Here is a 10,470-nt window from a genome sequence, read left to right as displayed (position 1 = left end):
AACTTTTATATTTATTAAAAGCATATTTATTTCGTATAAAAACACTTTTCACACAAATAATCGAAGTAACTCAAAATACTTGAAACAAAATGAGGCACGTGCTCGTTCGAATAGTCTCATGGATTGGGTGACAAATGCTCACTTGTCCTAAATCCATTTGTATTGTATTAATATTATTTTATTTTTTTTTTTAATTTTTCTAATTTTATTTATTTTATTTATTTATTCTTTTCTCCAAATCCCCAATCTTCTGAGATGAGGCAAATGGAGCGTATTCTTAATTGATCTATGTATGCTCTAATCATAGACTTATAAGAAAAGAACAAAATTACTCTGCGATTATTTCTTTCTCTTTCTATCAAGTCTTCAGCTTTTCTCGTATGAATGATCTGTTTATTTTATAAGTTTATGGCTCTAACGCGACATCTAGTCACCATATTGGTTTCCGGTGACGCGAATGATTGGAACATGTTGGGCATGTTGAAGCGTGCGAGGCAAACAAACCTAGTATTTCTGTTCTCTTCTATCCTCCTTTAGCACATGCGCAGAAAGAAGAAAAATTATTGAATAGGACAGAAATATATATTTTCTGCCTCTCAGAGTGACTACCAATCACAAGGTGGCTCCCAGGATGGAACCAATTACAAGCGTTCTGCACCAATTGCAGTTGGTGTGGAACGTTTATGATTAGTTTTGCTCTTATTCCGCATTATGTTATTCCGCTGTATGGATAGCTACCTCAGTCTTGTTCACACTTTCCACTCATTGCTTAGATAGACCGTTCTCCCTCTAGTAATATAAACTCTATGATATACTTACTGTGCAGTATATAGCCATTTTGCATTTATGTAAGATAAATAATTCAGTTTATTGGCAATTTATACAGCAGGTATAAAAGCCATTTTACATACAATTTACAATCGCAGCCTTTAAGATCCACACAAACTTGCATAACTGCATAAATGTATACATAAAGAAAATTATCTAATCACATTTCTCTTATAAAGTCGCACGTAAAATGTGATTGGATAATTTTCTTTATATGCATACGTTTATGCGGCTATGCAAGTTTGTGTGAATATATCCTTAGTCCGGATCTATAGTAGGTATTTTAAGCCTTAAGTCGTAAGAAATTGACTGATCAACTACAGTTGAATGCAAGGAGAATAATTGATTGTGATTCGTCCATTCCTTAAGTTTAAAAATTAAGGCTTAAGGCTTAAAAATCTATTGTAGATCCGAGGTTGCATATGAATCATTTTAATATTACGTGGCGCTATCTGACGAGAACATAAATCACTGATGCTTAAATAATGCCAAACACCCCGAGATATAACGATAGATAATAGAAGATATTACAAATATCAATAAGATCTGCAATTGATAAATTTCGCTTAAATTAATTTATTTTCGATGTTGTTAGAATTTTAATTTTAATATTTCGTAAATAAATATTATATAATTACAGATGCATCACCGTTACATGATAATTTGCAATTCTCGATGTATCAAAATTCAAAATAGCTCGCAATAATTATTTAGCGTCGAAATAATATATTTTTGTAAATACCAGAAACAGTCAAAGTAATTATTTCATTAGTCATAATTATTTGTTAGAAAAATGAAACTTTCTGATATCGATAGTGAGATTTTGTGAAATCGAAAGTGACTAGGATCGCAGCACTATTATGTTGGTATCATTCTTACATTGGCATCATTGTTACGTTGGTATTATTGGCAAACTTGACGAAGACAACGAATGACGCCATAATCGCCACATTCTTTATTCTCCTGGCAACTATCGGCACGCTTACGAAGTATTTCGGATAGGCTGCAGAGTATATTGCTTGCTATTTGTCACCCAGTTTTTAAATACCGACGCAAAAATGTCGTATAAAGGACCACAAAAAGTTCAGAAGGTGATGGTGCAACCCATCAACTTGATATTTCGCTATTTACAAAATCGCTCACGCGTGCAAGTCTGGTTGTTTGAGAACGTTAACCTGCGGATCGAGGGACACATTGTTGGCTTCGACGAGTACATGAACTTGGTATTGGACGATGCCGAGGAGTATCATCAGAAGACGAAAAACAGGAAGCCGCTGGGTCGCATTATGTTGAAAGGCGATAACATCACTTTGATACAAAACACCAATCCCACTGCGAACTAAGGAAGAACATAACCTCGACTCGGCGTCGATTTTTGGCGGGCGCCGGGTAAGGCCGGCTCCGAATTCGGGATCTCTTTTTGGACTACGAGAGAAACTCTCAGGGAGATTATTAATATTGCAATAACTCTTTAGGCGTGCGAAAAGAAATGTATCGCGTGATAGATGAATATATCAACAGAGAATTTGTATTTGTTACCTGGATATTAGTAGCCACAAGTTTTGATTATGTGTGTCTTAACGAATGCGAGATATGATTAAATCTTATTGTGAGAAAAGGATCATTCGGTGTTTTACATGAATGCACACTCTAATTTATCTTATGTATACAGATATCTAGTTTTAATTTAATTATATGTAATATTGTGTGCTGTTAAGAATATAGATATGTCAATCTGTTCATCGTAAAGTAGAATTTTTGTGACTCATTCTCTCATCAATGTGTAATATATGAAAAGATAAACAAGATGACTAAAATGTATATTAACAATTATTAAAATAGTATTTCGTATTCTAAAACATTTTTTTTACTTTTACCTATAACATTTATAAATATTGATCTCAAAAAATGTTTTATATAAAAAAGTACAGAGAGATAATGTAATGACATATATCTATAAAAATAATATTTAAGTGTCTAATGCTTATCAAATAATGTAATTTAATAAAAACTATCATTTAAAAATTACCATAAAATGTGTTTTACAAGACAGTATATAAAAAATGAGAGTGATACTTATATCATTTATTACTCTTATTAGGAATAATTTTTTAAACTATATTATGTGTAACGATATTATTAAATTCTTGAAAAAGTTTTTAATGAAAAATTCCTGGGTTCGTTAATTATTGAGATTTATTTATCAATTCCGAAAATTATTTTTCATTTAATTTATCTCAAAAATTATAAATTCATTTCGATATTTATACTACTATAATTATGAATATTGTAACTATAAATAAAATAATAAATAAGGTAATAAAATTAAATTAAGTTCAATATTTTTTTAGTAATTTTATTATTTTAGTATTTTATATTTTGATACTATTTTAGTTATTTTATTTTTAAGAGACGGGTCAATCAAATTTAATCAGTCAATTTTTATTTAATTTTAAGTAATATATTTAGTGGGAGAAGTTTTAAATTATAAAATTCTTTATTTTTTCTATTCTTATTCTTGTGTTTCAGGCGGGAAAGCTGCTTGCTCATCTTTTATCGAGAAATGTTTCGCTTTTATCGGTGAGAATGCCATGGATACAGTGAAGACAACGGCGTTTTGCAATCTTCCAAAAGACGCTTTAGTAAAATTGATATCGTCGGATTATCTCGGTTTAGAAGAAGAAGATGTATGGCGAGCGGTTCTAAATTGGGCCAAATATCAGGTTCACTTTTTTAAAACTACTTTATCTTTTTTGAAGTGCTCCGAATTTATTTATTAGAAGCAAACTTTCTCTGCGAATTATTAATTTTATTAAACACTTTTAGGCAGGAGTTACGCAGCCCACACAGCACTGGACTGAAGAAGAGCGCATGAGAGTGTGCCAGCATCTGTCTGGTGTAATAAATCACGTACGGTTGCTGTTGATTGACAGTCAGGTGTTCGCGGAGGAGGTAGAGCCAACCGGTGCAGTGCCGATAGAGATGTCGTTGGAGAGGTACGAATTTTTCAATCCCGATCGATCGAGCGGCTCGAAATTTCTAAGGTACGATCTAACGGGGCGGCACTCACCGTTTGGCGGTATCGCCTTCGATCTCGACGTTTCGCTTTAGGTATAGGTATGCAGCTCTGCCGAACAAGTACTCGGAGGTTTGCTCTGACAAACGACTACAGCCACGAGTGAGCCCGTTTCTCTTCCCGGGCTCGCAGATTCTCTCCAGAGACAAGGTCGGTTTCCAGCGGGTTTTGAATCAGTGGTACGGCGTGTCGAAACAGGGCTGGCGGTTAGTTTATCGGTAGGTTTTAAGAATATATTGAGTAGAAAATGTTTTAAAAGTGACAAGATCAGATAACATGATTTATAATAATATTATAAATTTATTTCTATCTCTTGAACATTTCACTCAAGAAATTATCAAGCGATAATTTTGCGCTTGATAATTTTCTTTTCTGTGCTCTGTATATAGCTTGCATCAATTTTGAACATTGATTACATAATTGTAGAAATTATACTGAAAATGTTAATGCTTATGACGAAGTATATGAAATTTGTAAAATAAAATATATTCTATTATATGCAGACAGTATAATAATATAGAGCATCTTCTAATTAAATATTGGAGGAGGAAATTTGTTTCTCACTCTGCTCTTTAATAAACTACATACGATATTAAAATACATACGATATTAATTGCACGGGTCAGGGAAGTTGTGAAGTTTTGGAGAACAGACAATTTTGGAAAATAAATTGAGAAGAAATTTTGCTCCTTTAATTTATATAAGCAATTGATAGATGTTCTACAAAAAAAATAGTACAGTATTTGTCATTAATAACATTGCTTTCAGAGCATCTACTCATGGCTACTCAGCAGCATCTTTTCATCGACACTGTGATAACGTTTGCCCGACGTATGTGATAGTACTGGTAAGTACAAAATTTTCATCCAAATTTTTTTGTAGTAGTAGCAAAGTGCGTTTTATTATATCTCAGGGAGTACGTGGTGAGATATGCGGAGGATTCAGTGATGTTCCATGGGGTAAAACTAACTCAAAAGCGCAGTACATCGCTTCGGAAAAGAGTTTCCTTTTCACGTTGATAAATAATCAAGATGTACCGCCGACAAAATTCGACATCGTGAAGAAATCATTTGCTATCTGCTATCATCCGGAGTAAGAACCATCGTGATTTTTCAAAAGATTATCGCTATCGAATTCTTAAAGTTAATTTGATTTAATGTAATTTATTTTATAGCATAGGGCCGATCTTTGGTGCTGGAGCTGATTTGCTTATAGCAAGCAACTGCAATGTCAACAAGGAAAGCTATAGCAATCTCCCGCATAGTTACGACGGAGACCACGCATCTAATCAATTGCTTATGGGAGATTATCATTTCTCGGTAATTGATTACGAGGTTTTCACCCCAAGTCATCCTGCTCCGAAATCCAATCATTAAATGAGTTGCTGCGATAAACTCATTTGCATATACATCGCTTTTGTAATAAATATTTGCATTATGTGATTTATTCTTTGTTTGTGGAAATTATTCATATTTTACGTCGAAAAATAATTATATCGATAATTCATCACACAAATCATATTTTTATGTAATTATACATATTCAAGCAGCGGCATAAGCAAAGACTGATTACTTTTTATCTTTGTACCTTCATAATTATATTTTACTTATATCAGATATATAACTTACCTTCTCAGTACTTCCGTGATACTCATTCGATTTCGGCATTTGATTATCGAGAAATCGTAGATATAAGAATTCTATAATTCTGTGCTTATATGAGAAATATTCGATAGAAGAAAGTACAAACATATTACTTTTGTGAAACTATACGTAAGAGAGGATTTGTATTCGTCAAATAGAACATTGCAAAAAACACGTCATACACGTGAATATAAGTAAAAACGTATTCGTGAAATCGTTTGAATATTCCTAGCACACGTACTATTTGAATATTCATATTGTAGTTATGATTAAATATGACCATCTGTATCGTCTGATTCACGTTAAATAGTTATATTTATATATATATAGTTAAATTTAGCTTAGACAATTGTATATTCTCGAGGATTTTTGCTGTGAATTATCGTGTATAGACATCAGAATGTGAGATTCGATCCTTTATATTGATTTTAGAAAACAAAATTGTAATACGATATTTCAACAAAGTAATGCTACATACTTTTTATGAAATTAGACGGTATTAGAAAATTTTTATCATTTTTTTTATTCAATACCGCTAACATGTATTTGAAAAATACTTCTATATGTTATAATAATCAAATCATTTTCACGCTTGACGTACGCTTGATTGTTTATTTAGGAGAAAAAAATATATATATATATAAATATTTTAAGTGTTCGTAAATTTCACAGAAAAAAACGTGTATTGCTTAAATTAAAGGAATGGATACGTGTTTTATATAAACGGATTATATTATATCTTACAAAGTGATAAAAAAATAATATTTTTATTATATAATACCTACAGTATAATACAAATAAGTACTTACTGGCCCCGGTCCCGTTCCCACAAAATATGCTGATCATTTATTTACAGATTGTCCTCACTGTCTAACGATGTATACAAGATGTTTTACATATTATAGATACGTTTGATTAAAATAAAAATATTGAAATAAATACAATAAGCATTCGGAATAAAACGATTTCTTATAACTGCTGGTACATTACTGGCCTTTATTGACTATATATTCGATCTACAAGAAGTGCCTAATGAGAGACGCAATGTTAACAGTGATTAACGATAATTAAGCAAAATTAACAGTAATTAACTAAGTAATTCGTTAAAATTATATTTGTATATATATATATATATATATATATATTACAATTATACAACACAATATTACAATATTATCGAAATATATAATGTGTGTTTGGAATGGCGATTAAACAAATGTGAAAAAGAATGATAATACATATTTAAATATGTATTATAAAAATATGAATTTTATATACATGAATTCATATGTATATCTCCTAATCCTAATGTGAATGCAATTCACAAGACATAAAATTCTAGAATATCTATTTAGAAGAACACATTATATTATACAGCACTATCATTTATAATAAGGTAAAATTTTATTTTTATAATGATTCAAGTAAAATTACGTAAAAAATTTTAATATCAAATTTTGTGTGTTCCAATTGTGTATTTATAATAAAATTAAAATCGCTTTTTCTTTTTCTTAAGAGAACACACTGTTAGAAATGTTCTTAAATTTTATTAACTTTTAAGTTACACAATTTGAATTTAATTTCATGACATTAAATTTACATTAAATTTAATGTATTTATAACTAAAAAGTATATTTGTGTATATGTACACAAATATACTTTTAATTAAAAGTAATGAATGATTTAACTGAAAATTAAGTTGCAGTAGTTACTTAAATGAAATAAACGTGTACATTAAATTTATGAAATTTAATGTACACGTTCATTTCATTTAAGTAACTACTGCAACTTAATTTTCAGTTAAATCATTTATTATTTTTAATTTCGTTCATAATGAGCTTCATTTATATGTAAAGGAAGCTCGTGTTTACATTTCTAACAATACATATCATTTTCTTACTTCAAAAGTGACACACCTCAACAAATGTAATTTCCGAATTATTATTATGAATGAATTAAGTAAAATTTATCTATCAATTATCAAAAAATGAACTTGCTTAATTTTATAAATCATCACAATTGAAAAAAGTAATTAAAAAAGTCGTAACTAAAAAAGTGCTTTTTTTAAGGATTGTAAAATGAAAATAACATTTCATCATGTTAATGAATATATTATTATAATTCTTTCTGCCGATACCTATTATTTGATTAATCAATAATTTTCTATTAAGTAGAAAAATAGTTTTTCTTTTTTTTTTTCTAAGAAACTAAGGATCATCATAAAATGATGTAAATTGTATAACTACAATATAAATGAACATCCGATGCTAAAAACGTCATATCGATTATATAAAATGCTCATTGGTCCAGCATCCTTATACAGCTTATGTCATTTTGTGTATGATAGCCCTTAATCTTTTAAGTTGTGTTACTTTCAGAGTAATGATTATTGTATGTTATCGATCTTTAATTTTCAACTTTTCGAACAACTTAATAATTACATATTATTAATTATGTTTTTATCCAGATAAAAGCTAGTTAAATATACATTTAATTTTTGGTATTACAATTCGATATAAAACTTCAACTTTTAGTTTTATAAACAACTACGCACAATCTCATTGTATAATTGTCATTAATTTTTCTTCGATGAAAATCTCAAAGTATCAATCGCTTGACACGTAGTCGGAGCTACACGAATCGAACGATTCTTCGTCTACCGGACACACTTATGTGTGTCCTTCGTGAGGCCTGCCTTAAATTCCAGAAAGGAACTACTGGTCGTGAACGGGTCTACAAATCGCACCGTAACTCCGCCTTAAAAGCGAAGCTGTGTTCGGCGGTTACGTTACCGAACAAAACGACGGCGAAAATCGTTCGTGACAGTTGTGAGAATCCAGAACCGAAACGCAGAGAAAAAAACGTCTCCCCGAAATTCTCGACATTCGTGATGACTCTTCGCGAATTCATTTACGAAAGATAGGTCCTTGAGGAATTCTTAAGTATGAATATCACTATCATAAATAAAGGAATAGCACGTGCCGTTCAAACTTAAAATTGAAGTTAAGATTTTAAGTTAAAACTATACAATTTTTATACATGCATAATGTTTTACAAAAAGGAAATATACTAAAAAAATTACAAAGACAATAAACCACATGTCTTAAGAAAAAAATTAAAATTCATTCAAGATATATTTTTAATGATATCAACAATATTTCCATCTTTTAAATTTTCAATTGATTTTCATAAGAATTGAAATTATACAAGTTTTTTGAATATATATGTCTTCTTGTATGTATGTATTTGTAATCTGTTAAAGTCAAGTGGCTATTTCGTTATCTTTAAAAAAAAGAAGGTAAATAAATGAAAAAAGAAAACTACACTATTAATTTCTTTAAATTTCGTCCCATGAAAACTTTCTCCCTATCAAATGTATGTACCACGAGAGGACGAGATATTCACGGAGAATGCCGTCGTACCGGAAACAACATCGGTGCTGGCGTTTGTAAGATAAAACGGCTACCGACGTCTTATACCTGTACATTGATGCGTACACGTGTGTGTCGTGATGTGTTCATCGGACGACGCTCGCGTCCTCCGTCGTTCATCTTCGTCCCGCGTGATTACCGCGAATGAACGAGCGAACGATGCTGGCTCGCGCGCTCGTTAATTAAAACGGCGGAATCTCGTTAAAGGCGATTGGTTGTTGCACAAGCAAGCATCGATCGGCAGCTCGCTTGCTTCGGAATTGAGACGTCGGCCGTCGCAATTTTTTTTTCTTTCCTCTACACTCGCTCATGCGAATAGAGCACGCGTGCTCGCGCGTTCAGACTCGTGCAAAGCAAGGAGGCTCGCGAGATTTCGGTTGTATGCGAGAATGAGAAGGTAATTAGGAGATGCTGTGAAACAACGCCATTCACGCGGCCATTCAACACGTGCGTATTTCATTGTCAGATTGTTGCATCGCTCTTTTGTGCCAGTTACATGCTCCCCATTTAAAAGTAACATAACATTATGTTATAATTTCGCATTCAACAATATAACTGTTATATAATGTATTATATTACATTTATAGTGTTGAGTGCGAAATTATAACATAGATTTTATCTTACTTTTCGTTAGTGTCGACTGAGTCGCGAGTGTTTGTACTATAGGCACAAAGATAAAATTCCTATTTTTGTTTTCGCGGTTATATAAATATAGTTATATATTGGAATTTTACGTGCTATCCTTGTAGAATAGGTTTTCTAGAATTAAGAGCGTGAAAAATCTATTTACGGAATTTTCCAGTATTTTAGAGAATGAAGAGCTTTCATATTGAGAATATAATAAAATATAGAATAAAATAAAATATACATATGTATAATATATAAAATAAAATATAAAATACAGAAAATTACAACATTATATTTACAATTGATATTATATGTACATTTTTTTTATTTAAAACTGGATTTTGCAAACGTAGCATGTACAGCTACACGAAGCGCCCTTTTTAGATTTATTTATATTTATTCGTCTGCATTGTTTATTTGCAATAAGACTTAGAAATATATATTTAAAAGTATTGCTGTGTATACGTGATCAATTTCCTAATTTTTTATAATATTACTAACATAGACGAAAATCCCATTAAACGTCATTAAAGTTCGCTACATGTTTATGGCCAACGTTGTGAAAAACCATGACAATATTATGGCCATTATATCTAATACTAATGACTAATGCCGCCATCAGTGCTCATTATTGTTACATCTTACTTCGCTTTTCTATCTTTATCACTTTTGTTATCCTAATACTTCACATTTATGTAACCCCGTGACCATGCATAGAGTGAAAAGTGAGCTATTTTAAATTTGTACCTTTCGAATTTAACATATGTGCAAGATCTAACATTTCTATCACATACAATTTCATGAAAAATACGTATACACACACACATGCCCATCTAAACGTACACGTATATTAATATATATATAT

General features: G+C 31.0%; 2 protein-coding genes across 2 annotated transcripts in view; both read left to right on the top strand.

The window, feature by feature from the left end:
• LOC108690469 (BTB/POZ domain-containing protein 9) overlaps positions 1-2,530 on the top strand; it is a 14,142-nt gene extending 11,612 nt beyond the window's left edge. The window contains exon 4 of the mRNA XM_018197773.1: positions 1,786-2,530. Coding sequence (XP_018053262.1) covers positions 1,786-2,171 — 386 coding nt within the window. The 3' untranslated portion in view covers positions 2,172-2,530. The remainder of the gene's footprint in view (positions 1-1,785) is intronic.
• Positions 2,531-3,419: 889 nt separating this feature from the next.
• LOC108690468 lies at positions 3,420-5,346 on the top strand. Its single transcript, XM_018197772.1, has 6 exons — positions 3,420-3,551; positions 3,655-3,824; positions 3,883-4,122; positions 4,673-4,751; positions 4,818-4,996; positions 5,079-5,346. Exons 1-6 carry the CDS (start codon positions 3,420-3,422, stop codon positions 5,278-5,280), a joined length of 1,002 nt encoding a protein of 333 aa, XP_018053261.1. The 3' UTR covers positions 5,281-5,346.
• Positions 5,347-10,470: the final 5,124 nt, after the last annotated feature.

Source organism: Atta colombica, unplaced genomic scaffold, assembly GCF_001594045.1.
Source record: "Atta colombica isolate Treedump-2 unplaced genomic scaffold, Acol1.0 scaffold33, whole genome shotgun sequence".
In the NCBI taxonomy this organism is placed as follows: domain Eukaryota; kingdom Metazoa; phylum Arthropoda; class Insecta; order Hymenoptera; family Formicidae; genus Atta; species Atta colombica.
The sequence above is the reverse complement of the archived record's forward strand: the minus strand, read 5'-3'. Positions and strand labels throughout refer to the sequence as shown.

What these genes read in the sequence shown, in the direction of transcription:
- LOC108690468 (XM_018197772.1), top strand. Translation starts at nt 3,420, where the DNA reads ATGGATACAGTGAAGACAACGGCGTTTTGCAATCTTCCAAAAGACGCT. An exon ending in TAAATTGGGCCAAATATCAG is followed by an intron (nt 3,552 to 3,654) that starts GTTCACTTTTTT and finishes AAACACTTTTAG; the next exon opens with GCAGGAGTTACGCAGCCCAC. An exon ending in GCTATCTGCTATCATCCGGA is followed by an intron (nt 4,997 to 5,078) that starts GTAAGAACCATC and finishes TTTATTTTATAG; the next exon opens with CATAGGGCCGATCTTTGGTG.